This window comes from Morone saxatilis, unplaced genomic scaffold (genome assembly GCF_004916995.1).
Source record: "Morone saxatilis isolate NCDOM2014 unplaced genomic scaffold, NCSU_SB_2.0 Contig12, whole genome shotgun sequence".
In the NCBI taxonomy this organism is placed as follows: domain Eukaryota; kingdom Metazoa; phylum Chordata; class Actinopteri; family Moronidae; genus Morone; species Morone saxatilis.
In genome coordinates this window covers 23,464,596-23,484,907 of record NW_023339674.1, presented here as the reverse complement: position 1 = coordinate 23,484,907, position 20,312 = coordinate 23,464,596, and the positions used below count along the sequence as shown (strand labels likewise).

Below are 20,312 nucleotides of genomic sequence, written 5' to 3'. Positions count from 1 at the left end.
ATGATAACCTCCCTATAAAGCAAGTGTTTAATACAAGGCTATAGTAATGGCTGCTGCTGTATCCACCCTAAAACAAACATTGATATAATAAATTAAACACACACCTACCAGACTAATTTCATCATACTGTGAGGAGGCCCAGGGCTCTTTAAAGATAATGCACACAGATCAAAAGACAGCATGGAAACACAGAAAGGTCTTTCAGTCCAGACTCCATGCTCTCTGTTGGCCATCTTTATCTTTCTCCTGCTTTACATCAATAGCAGATTAAAGAATCAGAAATAATCAGCAAAATAAAAAGAGGAGAGCAACAACATGGTGACAGGGTGACAACCGTTGCAATTGCAGTGTGTTTTGGGAAGTGGTTTCCTTATAGAAAGTAAGCAGATTAATACATGTGATGATAATTTGGATAATATCACAAGGATGACAAAAAGATCTCCTTTTTAATCACAGAAAACATCTGTCTTCATAATAGTGACTGAATTTACTCTTTCAGAGGCTTTGTTCTTTGTTTAGCTTTTCTCAGACCATCACACACATTACTCTGCTGTATATGCCAACGTATGTCTCTGACCAATACTCCAAACAAAATCATATATATGTGTAGATCACATTTATTAGAAAATGAAGCAAAACCTTTACAGGCCTATATTTCTATGCATCTTTCTAACTACACACACACACACACACACCGGTATACAGTTTATCCAAAAAACATATATTGGAAAAAACATGTAGGCTTATATAATTATCAAACAAAAACATTTCTGTTACATGTTTGTACTTATATTTTATAAACAAAAACAATTGAATGAATAAATAAATAATACTAAATCAATAAAAATAAAAATAGGCTATATAGTCCAATATTTAACACATATGTTTATGTGTGGCCATATCATATTGTTACATCATATATTAGTAGTATAATGCAACTTTGTTCTTGATTTCAGAGTAAAGAACAGTAGGGGGAGCTCCATCACAATATGCCACACGTCCCTTTTTCCTTTCCTCATCATATTAGTTCAATGTGACGCGTATCACTTACGTGCTGCTTCAAAACAATGGACGTGAGTGTAAAGTATACAGCAAATCCATCATGAGTGATGTAATCATGCTCCGAAGCGTTGAGACGCTTATAGACACGTAACAGGTACGGTCTCGTGACGCACGCGCGCGCCCACACTGTTACCTACTGTGCTGAGAGAAATGTTTTACTGTTGTGTTATTTGAGGCAAGAAAACCCACATAGCTCATTTTATCTACGGGTCGAACTTTAGCCCAAACTTAAACAAAGGGCTGTTTTGCTTTGTGAGTCAAATCAGATAAAACGAATCAGATAAAACAGTAATTTTATTTCCTCGAGGTGACAACCATGAGTCTGTAGATTAAACACACGTAGCCTCGAGACCACACACTTTTTTTAAATAACTTTCCACGAGGCATTGTTAAAAATCCACAACATGTCATTTTTCAGGAGGACAAGTTTATCCTCCATCCATCCATCATGGCTATTTAAAGTAAAAGAAGGTAAATCTTCCTCCTCAGCCTACAATCCTCGGCCACATTTGAACCAATGGCAGGAGGTTCGGGACTGCTTTAGCCAATGACTAACTAGTCTGAGTGCGCACTCCGTTGGACGACGACGACCATGGACTGGAGTAGTGTCCTTTTCGGTGTAACAAACTTTTAGCATTTAGTTTCGATACGGGCAAAACGGTAAGTTTAAAGCTCTTTGTGATATTTACATATTATTGCAGTGAGTGGTAGTACTGACGAGTTTTTGGAGAGAAAACTCGGTTTAAGCGTATTAATACTTCGGTTTGCTTCTCGTCGGTAAAGTAGTGTCCACTGAGCTCTCTTTCAAAGAAAGAAAATCAATCTCACCTTAAACATTAGTATGAGTTTTGTATAGTTCGTGAGTGTCGTTCTGTTGGGTTTCCTCGCTTTTTAAATGTTAACTGTCTCATTCATGTGCTGTTGACCCAATTAGGCCCACATGCACCGTACGCTCATAAACGCCAAATCGGCACGGCGTCGTTTCTTTTTGTACTTTTAGGTCGTCTTCTCTGGTTCGCTTCAACCTACACTCTTGTTGAGTGGCACATAGATAGCTCAGGTGAATATTAGCAATTGGTCTCAGTTATGTCAACTGTGTGTTGCATGTGTTATGAATGAGCCTCACATGTCCTCGAACAGCTTCACAGACAGCCAGACTAATTTTCTTTTTGTAACGAAACCTGTAGAAACCATGTTAAACCAGTCCTCACCTGGAGTCAACCTACAACACTCACAGCCTCATGACATATTTACTGATCCCAGGCATGATAAGACTGTAACTTCTAACCACAAAAGTTTCATCATGTTTTGCATTTTCCCAACTTTGATTTCTGCTGTCTTCCCTGTGTTTTTGCAGGAGTGAGTTGGGAGCTGCTGAGAGCAGTAATGGGGGATATTGAGGGTTCATACCGGGTCCTGCAGACCCCTGGCACAAGGCTGGGAGCCCAGTTCAATGCTGGTATCAGCACTTTGGAGCCGGGCCAGAGCCTCAGTGGCAACATGATCGGTGGGAGCAAAAGCCATGGGCGAGGACTTCAAATCCGTGTGCAGGGGCTGGACGACTCCCAGGAGTTCTTTGATATAGACGTAAGTTTCTTCTCAACTGTTGCACAGCCTCATTACACCATTGTTTTATTTACACTGTGATAAGTCTGCAGTTTGTCACACAGCAGGATACGTCTTACCTTATAGTCCTCGGCTACCCTGGTTGCGTGTGGCTTGTGACAGCTGCCACATGGCTTTGGTGCTGAAATCCCTTCCTCCTTAAGGCTTCTTATTCGGGGTAACTTAGTGTAACTCACCAGGGCACTTTTTTAGTGTCTTAGCTGTGATTTCTGCTCAAGAGCCAAGTAGTAGCAATTTACTCTCCTGTTCTTGAGCTTCGACCAAAAAGGAGGTAGATAACATGGCCATCCAGGGACACAAGCTTGAACACGTTTACTTTTACAATTTCAGTGGAAACAAGCAGTTCATTTTAAAATGATAAACCTGTGTGTTCCTCAGTGCTGGGGATGCTGGAATAGACAAATTACATTAGGTCTAGACTGGCTTTGATGGGTTTTGCTTTGTAATGATCAACACCAGATTTGACATTTTCTTATTTAATTATAAAGGTGATGGAGTTGGCAGAAAGGACAGGGTTTCCAAATGTTGTTTTCTAAATCTCGCTCTGCCATCATCACTGCCGCCACCACAGCACCTACTGCAAGTAACTAGATAATGTTACCGCTGATAAAAATGAAATTCAGCGGACCTTATCAAATAGATTTTTTTTTTTTTAACAAAGGAATATCAGTTTCAAAGCAATAGAGGAGCGTACAGTGGCGGGCAAATTACACTGAGATTTTGAAATGAGCTACAATTTAACATGGGTGAATCTATATTTCCTAAAATGCTAGCCTTTGTTTTTTCTTGCCATTGTAATTACTTTACAAGTTAATTTAAATATTGCCAGTTGATTTGACCTCTGTCACAGTGCTTTCCCGTGTTTACTGGCCAAGTTGCTGCTGGAGTCATTGAGAAGGCAAATAGGAAGCAATAAGGAAGCCACTATATCAGAGCAAGTTTCCTGTCTTTTCTGTGGGTGGAGAAATGTCAAAATGATCAAAGTAGAGTCTCCGCAACGAATAAACAACCGAGTCAGTGGCTGATCGATGGAGGAGTTTTAATCTGCAGTGTAATATAACTGGACTAATGGGCTACTAATTGTATTAGAATAGGTTAGTGTATTTAACGTGTGTAACTACTCTGCCCTAAATCCTTTTGTAGCCACAACAATAACGGTTCTGGCAGATGTAGTGCGGGGCCACTGCTGAGACAGACATTTTGTAATCTTATGCACCATATGTTGTCTCAAAGTCTAAAGCTAATAGAATGTGACAGACACAAGTTTAATTTCCATGGAAGTTGGTCCCTGCGCTGCTCAGTCTGGAAGAAAATAAACAATTTGGTTAGTTTTAGGAAGATATTCAGCCTTAACATGTCGACAGACAACTGAACTTGGCCTAGAGAGTTCAAAGAAAGCTCTGGACGTGGTGTTGATAAGAGGTGGCAGACCCGAAATACATGGCTGCAAAAGGGGAATGACGGCAATCCTGTTGTCAAGCAGACTGCAGTTTGCGGAGAACAAGATGGCCTCTGAGAGGCTCCGTTGTTCCCCACTGCCCAACATTGCTTAATATTTGTGCTCATTCATACTGAGGAGTCGCGGGCTGGTGGGAGGATAGTACTAACGTCTATGTACAGAATGGCTGCAGAGCTGTACATTCACTGCATGACTTCTATTTATTTTTCACTTCGAAGGAATTGCCAGTGTGCTCTATCATTATTAATGTTATGTCTGTTACCACAGCTGCTTAAAAAGAAAAAATGAAGCAGCATAACTTTTCCTACATTGTAATTGTAGTTTTTCCTCATGCACACAGTATGCAAAAATAGATACAAAATTGCAGTGTTGAATGTTTGAAATGGTTGTGGCCTTGAAGCAACTGCCTCCCCTCATGGCATTTTGGTTGATCAGCTGCTCAAATCCCATATACATGTATACAGTCTTTATCATCTGCCAGTACCTGCTACTCTCACTATGTGCTGCGTAGGGAAGCATAAACGCACTTCGTTGAAATTCTGCTCCTTTCTACAAAAGGAGGACACATTTGCTTCTGCGTTGTCATGTGTTATCCTTTTGCAACCTGGAATGCATTACAGATTTCATCTCATGATAATAGAGAACGGTAGGACCATATGGTGTGATAGAATATGTAGTTTATGGTTCTATAATGTCTTTAGTCTGGAACTACAACAGACAAATCACATCTGAGCGAGTGTGCTTTGGTCTGTGGCCTTCATCTGCTGCAGGTACCCCGCATGGTCATCATCATCAGCAGACATTTGCTTGCATGGCTCTTGTCCCCCAGGCCCCTCCTACAGCCAGCACAGGAGAAAGCTCAGCCTTGTGGTTTCTGGACAGGGAGGCAGGGCCGGCAGGGCAGGGAAACACAGGCTTCTTTTATCCCAGCACAGCCAGCCCCTTCGCTGGCCTTAACTTCCACCTCAAAACTTGCAAAAAGGCCGAGGGTGGGATGTGGAACCTAGCTGTGTGAAAATGCAGTACAGTCGGGGCACCAGTGGGAGGGAATCCGGGCAGGCTTTGCTTTAGTGTTAGCAAACAAGCACATAAATAGCAAGGTTGACAACCAAGTGGGTTTGGAGGGGGGGGGCACAGGGGCAGCCTCTGGTGTTAAAAGAGCAGTTCAGAGGGAGCAGTCATGGCCAGTACAAAGTTTGAGCCGGGGTGTTGGGGGAGGGGACACACTCAGGAGTGAAGCCCTGCTGAAAAGTTTGGAATTTTAACCACTGGCCTGTGGCAGAAATAACTATTTGTGAGTGATGAAACTGTTTAATGTGGTAATGTGTTAGTGCTGTTTTGATCTTTTTACGGTTTGTACGAGTATTCCGCCAAAGTCTGAAAAGGAAAGATACTGGTGCGTCTTTTTCAAATGTTGTTGTGTGCATTGTGCTGTATTTTGAGTTACATCAGACTAGTATAGCTGGAGATAATATGAAATTAAAATTGTCTGCGTAATGGAGCAGAATTGGGCATGTGTTTCGTGTGCATGCTCAAAAAGGAGTGCTCTTCATTACAACCACTACAGCTGAGCACCCTCATCTCTACAAAGCACTCACACTATCCCACTGTGTACTGAAGTAGCTCATCTAATGGCTGCGCCTAGAAGGACTTCTTTAACGTCTGAAACAGTCCCCTGCTCTCTGCATTACTGCATTACTGATCTTTCCCGTCGTTCTGATGCGTCTGTTTGTCCCCGGGGGTAATTGGCTGCCACTCAAGGAGGTTCCACCTAGCTCAAGTTATTTTTCTGTGTATTGCAGGGCTTAGTTCAGATAGTATCTGGGTTACACAGGTGACCTGAGCAGAAGGCACACTAAAACACCTGATCCCGATTACCACTATGTTGTGTTTATCTGCCAACAAACACACTGGCCAACTGTCCCACATACATGTCCTCAAGCCAGAGAGTGAAAAGAAATCAGCACTAATTATTTCAAATGAAAGTTGCCCTTAAGTTAAGAAAGGCATCAAAGAACCCTGTGATCTTTGAAATGTCTCGTCACAGACTTGTGAAAGTGGCCACTGGTGTGCAGAGCTTTAAAATGTATGTCAGCAGGAAATCTCCTGGTTGCATGGCCTAAACAATAAACATCCCACTGTGCCAGATACAAGCCCCAACACACCCCTGCTGTCAGTGGGAGGTTCTGCTAGAGCTCGCTGCCATTCACTTGGTGGCTGGGGAGTATCGAGGGCTGTTGGGTGAACCGTGCCTAACCTGTCAGGCAAGGTACACCCAAGCCTGGGACTTGAATTAGGCTGGATAATCTTTGGTTTGTTCTCTGTGGATGAGAAGGGCAGTCGTCACTCCATAGCTGGCTGCTTTTCAAACCTTGCATTTGTATGCCCCCCCACCTCTTCACACACACAGGGGAAGATTTGTTTCCCAGAGAAACATCTGTTTGTCATAATCCCTGCTGCTTTCAGAGCTTGATTGGGTGACCCACTGACCTGTTAATGTTAGAGCTCAGAGATGAGACCGAGGTCCATACCACAAGTTGAGTGTGAACATACTGCACCAGATCTCACTGTCAAATCCCAGATGCTCTTGAACTGAAATGCCAGACGGGCTTTTAGGTAGCACCCCACTGATTTGTGACGCATCTGTTTGCACTGCAGAATGGATAAATCACAGTTGAAGACATGGTTAGTGAATGCTGACTAACCATGAAAGTAAAATACCAGAATATATGGTAAAATAACAACTAGTGTTCATTTTACCATATTTTTTTGGAGCGACTATTTGTGCTTTTTAATCTTTTAGTTTATAAAGTGTCAGACATGTTAAAAATCCTCATCACAATTTCCCAAAACCCATGGCACCATCTTTAAATTGCTTAAATTGGTTTTCTGAGCAGCAGTAACCAAAAAGCAGCAAGTCATCCACTGGTTCCAGAAAATGTTTGGCATTTTTGTTTGATATATATCTTTAACAACAAAATTAAAGTTAGCAGTCCCTTCATGCTGCACACATTGAAAAAGGTAATTACATTTATAGTAAGATTCTATTTAAAATACAACAATATATACAATTCTTTATATACATCTACAATCAATATGCAATCCATCAGTTATTGTGGTCAGTTTATTATTGGACTGGAAATTGATTTGAGTCAGCTCTAGTGACCTTTGAGATCAGGAAAAGATAATATTAACTAGTATTCCAGCTAATATTTCGATCACACTCTATCTCTCTGCCAGGTCAAGAGCTCACGAGCTCAACAGATAATAGAAATCTATTATTTTCTATATCTCTGTCATTTTGTTGCTCTAAATTCAAGTTTGGCTCATTAACTTTGTCACATGGTGTTATTTCTTCCTCTTCTCCCTTTTTGTTACTGCCCTTGAATGCTGAAATGCCAAGCATGTTTAAAGGGTGGTATCCCTGCAGTGGTATAATGACTGTGCCCACAGTGTATACAGTAACTGATTGCACATGCTGATAACCCAACTTGGTCAGCAGTCAGAGGAAGTTATTTGAATGGAAATGATCTGCACAAGTCTGCATTGTGACAACACTACTTGTGAAAATTGTATGAATTTAGATAGATCCAGTGCATATCTGTCTGCAGCCACTACACTGCGTACTTTATGTATATTCACGGAGGAGGATGTGACGGGGCTTTATAGTATTGCCAGTTGTCTGTTGAGCAATTAGATCTCTGTGAAAATGTCATCCCTCCCTCTCCGATTGTGGAAGATAAAGCTGAATGTCCTCCTCTGGGACTAGAGTGCTGTAAATGCAGTTTACATTCCTGCAGAGGGTTAATGAGTAACAAAAAGGAGGGGCTTCTGAAAGCACACCAGTAGTTTGCTCATGACTACTGAGGAAAAAAATCTGTTAACAGTTTATTCTAATCTGCCATCGGTTTCTGGTTTTCTTGACAAACCAGTTGCCCCAATTATGATTTTTCACAGCTCGGTAAGAGAATATTCTAAGATACAGATGAGGTGGATATATTTTAAATCTCATGTGCTAGTAGTTACTAGGCTCATCATACCTGTGTAACATATGCTTTAAATCTGACGTTCAAACCTCAGTTTACCCTAAATTACAATTGAAAGAGGTAATTATTGTATGGAAATATTGTCTTAATCCACAGGGAAGATTTGGTTTTGCTCTAATAACATAGTTAACAAAGCACCCCAGTATTTGATTACATTGACTCTTTGCTGAATTGGCATTCACTTAAATAGTCCAAATTGAGACAGAATACCTAAAATCTTCTTACACTTGGTCGCTGATGCACTTTGAATACTTACTGATGCTGTCTCTAGTATGTTTGGCCTGCACACAAAGACAAACCAGACAAAGTATTTTAACACACCAGTTTTTTTGCTCTCTGGTTGAGATCATCTGTAATCAGACACTGTAAATGCATTTTATAACACATTCCTAAATTAATGGATGTTTTGTCAGTAGGTTTCACCTGCAATTTATAGATTTTGTGAATGCAGAACATATGATTGTATCAAAGTAATGAAAAGACTAACTACAGTAAATCTCCTGGCACTCTTTGAGTTGTAATGCTTTACTTTAGCCAATGCAAAGCAGTTCTTTTTATAAGGCTTTTAAAAATACTATTTTACATTACAACCAGATGTTTCAGGCTATAATTTTCTCAAAAAGTCTCAGGCTAGGATTCCAAACCTCAAGTGCAGTGTGTTCTTAGTACATAGTAATTAGTTCTTCGTTTAGTGAAAACAAACCCCAGAGCGTTGAGAAGGTAAACTTCGGCCGATTTCCTGCCCGTGATTTTGCTGCACTCTGTCCAGGCCCAGATAACGATAAATGTACAGTAGGATGCATTTTTGAAGTTTGCTTGCTCATCCAAGTGGAGGAAACTTTGAATTGACAGATGGAACATACGTAGCCATAAAACACCCAATGAAGTTGATAATTTACAGATGCCAAATATTTTCTGCACCACACAGACAGACAGCACATTGAACACAAGCATGGCCTTCTTCAACTCAGCAAAAAATTAGTTTTTGATAGTGATGTCTGTTAACCTGTTAACTGTTGTTGATCAGTTATTTTGTTCTTCAAAATTGTTTGACTCAAAACAATGTCATTTCTCTTTCCAATAAAATTGTACAATACGTACAGTATATCCTCAGTAGATCCCTGTGTGGACATAGTGATGAAAATAATGATTCCTTTTTCTCTGTTGTTTTTTCTTTCAGCCAAAAGCTTTTGGACAGAGCCTCCTCTCTGAGGTTTTCCTGAGAGGCAACCTCATAGAGAGTGATTACTTTGGCCTCGAGTTTCAGAACATGCAGTTGAACTGGGTACGTCTTTTGTTTCCTGTTGAAACTGACACATTGGATATCCAGGAACTGACATGCAAAGTCATTATACATATCGGTCAATACTCATCAGCAGATGCAGCCAGTGTTTCAAAGGTCACAGCTTGATGACAACATGATGTGTCTCAGGCCACAAGATGAACTCTTCAGTCATATCAGTTGCTCCTCTTTAGTTTTCTACAGGCAGTGATGTAGTATTGTTTTTCTTGGACTAGAGCAGTATATAATCCAGGAGATTTGAGAACTTGTCTGGCACAAGTGCCCATATGCAAATGTCAGACTTTCCATTGTTTTATTCTTCTTGAAGTATAAGTGGAATTCAAGACCACCTGCAAGTTCTTTGAAAAGCAACAGAAGAGATATAAAACGTACTGTATATTTTCTTCTTCAAAGAGAATGGAGCCACAGGCTTTTTAGCTCATAACTGTAACAGTAGTGAAAACACGTACTACTTATATAAGTACTTGTTGATATGCAATATTGTTTTTAAAGAAGCTTTCGCGTGACAAGAGTCGACCATTATGTTTAAAGGCCAGGCCTGCTACTATAAATAACTAAAAGCTTCTTATCAAGAAGGTAAATGACAATCTAAATCAAAGGTCAGATAATTTCAACTTTGGCGGCCCTGTTTGTCTTTAATGCTCCTATTGCTGTGTATAAAAAGAGTTATTCAAAAAAAGGATAGAGGCATTGTTGCAGTTTTAAGCTTTTTGTTGTATTTTATAACCATTAGCAGTAGCAGGTAGAGTTAATATTAGCTATAAAAGATGTATGATATGATACATATGATGGATTTTCTTTTTTCTGTTCACATTTGTTTTTGTTGTTTTACATTGATCAACAATTATATATCAACAAATATTGATTGTAGAGCTGCAAATAGTGATTATGTTAATCATCAATTAATTAATCATTTCATTTAGAAAATGTCAGAAAAAAATGAAAAAAAGCCAAAATGTAGTTGAGCCCAATGTGTTGTTGTTTTGTTTTTTTGTCTGACAGTCCAAAACCCAAATCTTTTTTTTCTCATTTAAAGAGTCAGAACTGTTTTGGATTTGGTTAGGTCATAGCCATGGAGTATTAAATCACCCATCTTTGCTCACTACATCTTAGCCTTTCTACCTTCAGGTGTGCATAAACTACAGGTCACAAACTTCTTCTTAAAATACATAAGTGTAAAATTCGGTACCAGCCATAAGAAGCAGGTAATTATCGAGTACTGGCTGAAATAAAATTCTTTATTCATCCCTAGTATCTATACTTTTTCTGAATTGATTTAGATAGATAAATAGATAAATATACTTTATTGATTCCAAGCTGGGAAATTGCAGTGACACATGGATGCCCTAACACATGCATATGTGCATATGTAACTACAAAGTGAGAGAAGGATTCAGGCAAATATCAGCTGATACCAATTTCTCAATATATCGGTCTGGATCCGGCACATTCCTCCCTCAATCAGGCCCAGATGTAATAGGGCAAGCAGGCTCCTGCAGTGAGGCAGGGAAGCCAGTTTGCCCACAACACTGCTACATCACTCTACTATCATCTAGACGCTAACACAATGTACAACCACTATATAATAAGTCATTTAAGGTAGAGCTGTCTCAAAAAAAGTTCTCATACTATTGTGAAGATAATGCTATTTCTTTCTCTTCAGGTTTGGCTGGAAGCCACAAAACCCGTTGCGAAACAAGTTAGGAGTAAGTGAACTCAAATATTAGCTCGATATTGGAAACTAATGAAAATGTGTGTTTGTGCTCTGATGATCCGTTTCATGTTTTTCAGGACCAGCAAATACGCTATTTAGGCTGTCGGTGAAATTCTTTCCTCCAGACCCCGGTCAGCTGCAGGAGGAGTACACGAGGTCAGTGACTGTAATTTCCTACTGGATATTACTTTTATATCATGCCTGAATGGAAGGGCTTTAGAAACACAGACTTTTTTTCCCCTTTTCAGAAGAAAGAATGATTATGGTTTTTAGGGGCATTATAATATTTGTCTTCCCAAAAATGTTTATGAACAATAAATTCAAGAAATTAAAAAACAACAGTAAAAAACGGCACAATTTCAATGGAGGATTTATTAAATCTTGCGCTTCATAAATATGCACATTTAAGACTTGAGTTATTTTGTGAGGGGCCGTTACATGACCTTTAACTTTGTTTAAAATACTCATCCATGTTTGTGTTTATTTACTTTTCATGAACATAAACAGATGGACACTGAACCTGTGTTTTTGTTTTTTTATAGGTACTTATTCTCGCTGCAGATGAAAAGAGATATGATGGAGGGAAGGTTGATCTGCACAGAAAATACTGGTGCCCTGCTGGCCTCTCACCTTGTCCAGTGTATGTTTAAGTTGGTAGTTTTGCAACAATATTTAGTTTGATAGAAAAAATGTAACATTGAAGTGGCTTGCATCAGGCAGCTTTGATTCAGCGTGCACACACATTCGTGCTAACACACACAAACAAGGATTCACATAGTAAAAATGGCAGTTAGTTTTCTGTGTATTGCGTTCAGCATTTTAGTTATTTTCCCTATCTTCATTCATATAAGGGGTGGACAAAAAAATAAAATAGTATATTGTGGTGTAATTCAACAGCATCACAAACTTCAGCCTTTAGAATGATTGTGCAGTTGAATCAACAATTCTCGCAGCTTCAACAAAAAGCAAACAAAATAACCTCCTTGAAAGGAGGATTTATTGCAGAACTCATGCACACATCGTACAAATACAACAACACAGCACACCTGCTGTATTCTGTGGTTGTATTTGAAGAATTAGTGAATAACTAACATCAGGTTTATTCAAAAGTCTTGAGTCTTGTAAGAGAATAATATATCCATAAGAATTAGGCACACCATTCTCACCACATAGAACTTTATAATTAAAGAAATGGTTTCATCCTTGGTATTGATCCAAAACCAATGTGCACACACCCAAAGTAAAGTCTGTTCTAAAAAGTCACCTCGCTCAACAGATGTTTAACTCTGTGTATGAGGAAAAACTGATGTTTTGCTCTTCCTTACGCCACAGCGGAGATTGGTGACTATGATGATGTAGCAGACAGAGACTTTCTGAGGGTGAACAAACTGTTGCCTTACCAAGAGAAGGTGCAAGAGAAGATCATGGAGCTCCATCGCAGACACCTGTAAGTTGCTCCCTCTGATCGGTCTAATTACACACATACTAATTCAATTTTTGTTGTTTTTTTAGTACAGGTATACACATGACAACTTCTTCAGATTAAAAAGAGTAAATGTGGTTTATTACTTTCTACTCCTGACCACATGTTAAGCCAGTTTTAAGCCAGTTTACTGTGATGTGTGAACACAGCTCGGTTGAGCTTATTGACTGTTACAGTTTGACCTCACTCCCAAGCAGGGCCATAACATTGTGGGTTAAATTGATTATTCCCTGCTCTGAGAATGCAGTGGAAGTAACAAATGAACAGCATCACCACAGGACACCAGAACAGTATCATTGTGCAACTACAGTATGTCATTAGGTAACACTAGCCGTTGTAAGAAGTGAAAAATAATATGCAGGTTCACTTCCCTGGAAGATTGTTAACATAATGCCCACTTTGAATGAGTACATTGTTTCCACATGCAGATTCATGCGTTCTGAAAGTTTGGAGTGTACTAGAAGTCAGTGCCACTAAACATTGAACTAACCACTTAGTCTTAACTGCACGTTGCTGCTTCCAACCTTTTAGACCATCTCAAATTCATATCCCACAAAAGGACATCAAATGAATCACAATTTTTAGATTTTGTAAACAGTGGCATGTTGTTTGTGCCCCCTTTTTATGTGGCTTTAAACACAAATGTTTAGTGTTAACTATGATGAGGTCAACTGAACTGAGACAACTGTGTTCTTGCTAAACAACTATAATGAGAGGGTTTGCCCAATTCTATAGTCCAGAGTCTCACAAAACCACTCGCTGCATTTTTCCCACCACCAGCCTCCTTGTTAGCACAGTACTATCCTATGGCCAATAGGGGCTCTTTTCAATCCAGTGTATTAGGCGGCTCTAAAGACCTTTGCTAATCTCTTTCCTTGGTTGCCAGTGTGGAAGCACAAGCGGCAAGTTCCCTGGCCTAATCCCCTGCTCTGGCCGGTCTATTAGCCATAAGGCCAGTGGGGCAGGGGAGGGCCCTAAGGAGATTTCACCGCTTAACGGATGAACAAAATTAGAATGTGGTGATGATTGGATGGATATGTCTTCCTAACATGCTGTTTGGTTGTAATCACATGGTTTTAGATAATGCCTTTCAAATCCTCGAAGTTATAAGAGATTTAGGACACACTTCTCCAAATGGAAGCCATGATACAACTGTTGTTTAAAAATGTGATAAATCAAAGAGAAAGCTTGCAGAATGGACTCGAGGCTCCACACTAAGGCCTGGTTAATTTGTGATGATTAACTTTATTGGTTTGAGGAACACAATTGTTTTTACTGCACTTTTGGTATTTGATACATGTAGGAGAAAAAATATCAAATGAAACGTTTCAGTAATATTGATGATACAAGCTAAAAATAAATGGAAGTGAGTTCAGAATGCAAATTCAAGGTGCATAATTTTGAGTTTAAGATTTTATAGATGTGCAACAATATTTTAAACTCACTGATGTACTGGAAACAAGTGTAGAGACCTAAGGATTGATGTGATGTATTCTTGTTTCTTCTTTTTTCTCCATTCAGTTATCCTTTGTAATTTATGTCAGTAATGTAGTTATTTAGTTTACTGGATGTTTCCTGCAAAACTATAATGTGTAATTTCATTGTTTCATGTAATTTGGTCTTTTGGAAACCATGTAAAAGTGAAAGAAAAGAGCCTCAAGGATTGAGCCTTGGGGAACCCCACCATGTTGCTCTATTTGTTGAATAAGTGAAAATAGTTTCTGTTTTGGAGACAGCTTATCACAGTTTTCTAGTCTGTATAGTAGTATTATATGTTTGATGATGGCATGGTGTGACTCACAAGGGTTCATTTGTTTTATTTTCTAATCCAGGGGCCAGACTCCAGCTGAATCAGATTTCCAAATCCTGGAGATTGCCCGTAAACTGGAGATGTATGGCGTCCGCTTCCACCCAGCAGCTGACCGGGAAGGCACCAAAATTAATCTGGCTGTTTCTCATATGGGCCTTCAGGTTTTTCAGGTGACTGCTGCTCTCATACCAGCTGTCTTTTGTGGTTGTGACCCTCAGTCCCTAACAATGTTTGCTGAAGGTTATTTCTTTCTTTCTAACATTCCTTTTTCTCCCAGGGCAACACAAAAATAAATACCTTCAATTGGTCCAAGATTCGTAAACTAAGCTTCAAGAGAAAACGGTTCCTGATCAAGCTCCACCCAGAAGTTCATGTATGTATTAATGAACTTTATTCAGAAAATGGCAAAGTTGGATTTTTGTTATTTTATCTGTATGTCTCAGATTTAACATCCACTGTGAAGGTGACTGGTTTACTGTGTGATTTCATTGTCTTTCTCTTTGTTTGTTTCCAGGGCCCCCATCAGGACACACTGGAGTTTATGATGGCCAGTCGAGACCAATGTAAAATCTTTTGGAAGATCTGTGTGGAATACCACTCATTTTTCCGTTTGTTTGACCAACCCCAACCCAAATCCAAAGCTATCCTCTTCACTAGAGGCTCTTCCTTCAGATACAGGTACTCAGTTCTTACATAAAAACAAATGCATGTGTGATCTTTAGTGCTTTTTATAGATACCTCTGGGATTCTTGTTCTTGTTTAATTATTCAGTATTTTAATTCAAAACTCTCTCTGTCAGTGGAAGGACCCAGAAGCAGCTTGTGGAGTACGTCAGGGAAAATGGAGCAAAGAGAACGCCATACCAGAGGTATGTGTTTCCATATACAGCATGTGCACTGTTTATCAGAAAGACAAGTTGTTTGACTTACTAATTCTTACTAAGTATTGACTAAGAATTGTTTCCACCCTGCATTCATGATAATAATTCTGCCATTAAATTGTTTCTTGTCCAGGAGGAACAGTAAAATCCGAATGTCTGCTCGCTCCCTAGCCACAGATGTGCCAAAACAGGTCAGTGGTGCTACAAGGTTGATGCAGTTGTCCAACAAATTAAACTGTTTCTACATATTGTACTATAATGAATAAACTAATACAATTCTCCTCCTTTTTTTACTTTCCACTTTCTTTTTCTTCCCTCCCTTCTGTTGTTTCATTGTCTGTGTTGCATTGTTTCAGTGCTTGTCATTCAATGACAGTCTCAGGGCCCCAGGCTCTCCTTCCTCCGCTACTGTGTCCTTCTACCCAGCGCACATCTCTAGTATTCTCCCAAGAACAGAACTTCAGCCCCAGCCTTTGTCCACACTGAGCCAGTCTTCAGCGCATCCCCTGCAGCACCACCAGCAACAACAGCAGCAGCTTCAGTCCCCTCTGCAAGTCGCCAGACCCCCCAGCCCTCCGAAGGAGGAACCTGTCAAGGCTGCTTCTCCATCTCACTACGCTTTTCAAGGTGCCCCTAGCAATCAGGCAGCAGGACACTGCAGCCCCTTGTTTATGTGTGTAGAGAGTGTCACTTCCCAATCACAGCCCTCCAAAAATGGCAATGAGGATAATGAGCATGGTGGGAGAAGGGGAACTGGGTGCTCGGTGGGAGGGGGTGGAGGGAAGAGAAAGGGGGTTCTTACACCTGAGGCTTTTGAGGCGGAGCTTTTGCGTACAAAACAGAATCCCATGTTCTCAATGTCCAACTCACCGCTGCATGTCACTGAGGAGTTCATAGATGATGATCCCACGGAAATTTCCTTTTACGGCGGCGGAGCCGAAGCCTTCACTTTTGGGCTTGATGATAAAGTAGATCAGTTTGATTATGTTGAGGATTCTGAACTTAGCAAAAACCAGATCTTTAGTGTTGGCATTGAAGACCTGAATGGGAATAATAATCCCTTCCCTGATAGCATTGTTGGTCATTCTGAGACCAGCTCCTTGGTCAACAACCGCTCTGAGTGCAGCTCCCTGGACAACCTGGGGCTCAGCTCTGCAGGTGAGTCCATGTCAGTGGGTTATGGAGGCAATGACTCCTCCTCGCTTCGCCTGCCAGGCTCTGACATCCAGTCAGAGGCCAGCTCTATGGTCAACTTCCCAGCGTACTCTGTGCGTTCTGAGAGCAGCTCTGCTGTGCAGTTCAGTGACCTGGTAGAGCAGCTTGAGCAGCTCAGCTACCCACCCACAGCCACTGAGGGCTCTGGGAACAGCAGCTCGGATTCAGACTCCGACTGGGGCTCTGACAGCGTCCTTCCCCCTGAGCAGAATCTCTTTTACAGTAATCCTCTGACAGGGAGCAGTGGAATAGAGGGTTTCCTCCTTCAGTGCCACAACCTGCAGGCCCTGGCACTTGCAGACCCCTCTGGGTCCCCTCATATTAAAATGTAAATCACATATCCGTATAGCACTTGAGGCCGCTGTCCAAATTATAGTGACTTTTGTGACATTGTGATTAATAATGATAATAAGTAGCAACAGCACAGTTCACTCTTTAATAATACAATTTAACCTCACTCTCAAGCACACTCTTGGTATTCACAGTACTTTTATCATTAGACAATTAATAACAAAGACGGTTGCATTGTGCGTAAAGCTGATTAATTTACTGCTGTTGTTCAGCTGTCTTTATGTTTGTACATGGACCTGTACTCCCATCTGCCTTGATGCACATCTTTGTAGTGTACAGTTGTTAGCTGTCACATGCTTTTATATTTAACTCTCTCTACCGAGTAGTAGAGGAAAGCATCTGCTGTTCCATATGTTGGTTTAATGCAGCAGCACTGTTGTTTTACTATGTGTCAGTGATTTGACCTGGTGTACCCCTGCCATGGTCACATTGTGGTGCTTTTTTTTTTTTTAAATCACTTCTGTCTTCTCATGAAGCTTGGCTTATCAAGTTTGGGCCTTTCATGAGATTCTTGAATGACATAGTCTTTGTCTTTTTCAGTTGTCTTATCTACAATGTTCAGCCTATTTACAGCAAATGTTGATAATGCATTTTGGGTTAATCCCTCATGCATTCCAGAAAATGCAAAACATTTTGTGCTTTTACTTTGGAAGCTTTATATCTTTTTAATACATGTTTCACGTCCTTAAAAATAATGTACACATTAGCATAGGAATGTCTTGTTTCGCCTACCTTTTGCTTAATACATGATATAATACATTATTTAACTCAGGATGTCAGAAAAATAATGTTCTGCATCGACCTTCCAATTTGATTGCCTTAATAGTTTCAATTTAATGAAACGGATTAAAGGAAAATTGTAAGTAATGTAGAGTTTTTTTATGATGATTTCTACCTATATTGTAACTATAACTTGACCAACAAGTACGCTTAAAAATGTGATTTCTTAATTTACAAAGTACTTAACAAATACATTACTACTATTGTTATTATTAGTAATAATCATCATCTGGCTATTAATTCTCATTTATTAGATGGTACATATTGTGCAGTGTAGCGTTTTCCAGTAGATGGTAAACAGTAATGGTTCTCTAATCTAATGTCTCCAATCTCAGGGTAAAAATAAAACCGACAGTCGTCCAGGTTCAGTGATCCTCACAGGCCTCCTGTATTTAAAAAAACAACACATGCCATAAAGCCACTTTTCTATTTCCACTTCTGTGCCTCACTGACATCTGCTGGCTGAAGCAGTAGTCTGCATTCTTCACACCAGACTAGACCACAGCATGTAGTAGTTTATGATGACTGAAGGATAAAATATATTTCACCATAATAGACACAAACATTTTTAGACATAGACATTTTTGCTTTATGTTGAGCTCAGTTGAAGAATGTAAGCAGTGTACTAATGAGCCTTTAAGTACACTGTTAACACCACTTTCTGCAAAATGAATGTATTCTCTTACATGTATGTAAGGCTTTGTGCTTCTGTAGCAACCTTGCTACAGTTGGCAAACCATGTATAATAGCGTTCGACACAGTAGTACTTCCTTTAGAACACAGAGCATTTAGATGTAGCGCTTTTCAACATTAGAAACCATTAATGTTTGTAACTTCCAGGAAACCCTTTTGTACATAGGAGGTAAAGCATATTTTGAAACATCTGACCAGTTAGCGGTTGATGTGTCTCTCTCCTGTTTTGGGGTTGTGGTATTGGCTATCGTCAGGTTACCAACAAGATGGTATTCTGTTTATCGGAAGGAAAAAGGGGTCTTTTGCACATTAGCTTTGAATTTCTCTTTTAAATTAGCTGGATTTTTTTAAGTATTGGTATAGGAACGATAGTTTGCTATCATGTGGTCAGTCGCTAATATGCTAGCATGCACAAAGCTTTTTTTATTGTTTTTTTTAATCCAATCTCCAGGCCTTGAGATATGTCTTGTCAAGTCTCTTAAATTGAATATTCTTGTGCCGTAGAACACGAAAAGCTAATACTGTGTTGATATCAAACTAATCAGTACTACTTTATTAACTCACTGATGTCATTTCCTTAAAACAGTCTTGACTTGTAGAGCCTGATTTTTAATTTCCTTTTATTTGAGCTCACTTTACTCTGCCTGAAGGCAGCCTTCACTTGGCTTTTGCAAAGTTTGCCTTTTCTGTACATGTTACAGAGCCTTCTTTTTGTCTTGCACCGCAGTGCCTTAAAGCACTTACTTTCGCTCTTTCCAAGCAACATGCTTTCATGCGTATCTCAGGTGTAAGTTCCTGTTAACTTTTCAGTTGCAGTGGGATGTTTCTGGTAAACATCTATGTGGAAAAAGGGGCAATCTAAATCAAGGGTTTTCGTCTTTAGTAAAACAATAGTTGAAAACTCAGCAGTTCTCATTGTCATTTTGAAGGATGGCAAGTAGCCATTTTTATTTTTCATTTTGAGAGCACAGAAAAACAACAAACAGAGAAACATATTTTCAGAAGTGTTTTTGCAATCTCTTCACATTCACAAGTGTGAACAGTTGTTTCTGTGTCACCTTGGAGAGTGTGGAACATTATTTTGTTTCAGACGCCATCAGTTACCTAGCAGACCGTGTAGAGTTGTTTTTTATGATGAAGGGTTTGTCTTGATGGCTTTTTTTTTAAATTATTTTTGCCTTGATTCTTTTTCTGCCATGTGATTTCTCCCACATCTCAACTAAAGATTTAATTACTGACGGGCTGACAATTATAACCAGCTAAGCTAACTGCACTTAAGCATCAAGTAATCATCACTTAATCCTGAACATGTATATTGACTTATTATAAACAACATGTACTTAATGTTTGTATGTTTTACTCTCAAGAATAAAGTAATCACTTTTGGGTACCATGAATGTCAGACTTAAAATTCTTTTTGAGATGCAGACTGAAATCAAAGACTCAATGGTGATGTAATTCTTTCAACTGCTTTAACAGAAACAGAAAGTGGTGTTGCATATTCTTCTAGCGGCTAAAATGAAAGTTTGTGCATGCAATTTACATCTGTCTTCTGACCACAATCTTGCAGTAGTCTTGTGTGTGTGTGTGAGAGAGAGAAGAAAGAAAGAGAGAGCAAGAGGAAGATAGACAGGATATTTCTAGAGTATTGAGTGGAAGTTATTAGACTGAGACCAGCCAACAGACCATAATTCATAAATATTTCCTCAGCATGACTCAAGGGAGGTGGATGATAGACAGAAAGTCAGAAACAAAATTCAGACCTGAAAGAACACACAGAAAGGCAGGAATTGTCTAAACAGGGGAACCCAGTTCCATAATGACAGAAAGCCGCTTACTGATGAAATTCACACGTTGCTCAGAGGAGAGAGTGTTGAGATATTGTGAGAA

At 39.7% G+C, this 20,312-nt stretch overlaps 1 protein-coding gene across 1 annotated transcript in view; it reads left to right on the top strand.

Annotated features, from left to right (window-relative positions):
- Window positions 1-1,566: 1,566 nt before the first annotated feature.
- Window positions 1,567-20,312, top strand: part of farp2 (FERM, RhoGEF and pleckstrin domain protein 2) — a gene marked incomplete at its 3' end in the record, with an annotated part of 27,879 nt that continues 9,133 nt past the window's right edge. Inside the window, 13 exon segments of the mRNA XM_035653051.1 lie at window positions 1,567-1,722; window positions 2,420-2,649; window positions 9,374-9,478; window positions 11,160-11,202; window positions 11,288-11,366; window positions 11,753-11,850; window positions 12,543-12,657; window positions 14,526-14,673; window positions 14,781-14,876; window positions 15,018-15,181; window positions 15,303-15,371; window positions 15,517-15,574; window positions 15,740-16,010. Coding sequence (XP_035508944.1) covers window positions 2,449-2,649; window positions 9,374-9,478; window positions 11,160-11,202; window positions 11,288-11,366; window positions 11,753-11,850; window positions 12,543-12,657; window positions 14,526-14,673; window positions 14,781-14,876; window positions 15,018-15,181; window positions 15,303-15,371; window positions 15,517-15,574; window positions 15,740-16,010 — 1,447 coding nt within the window.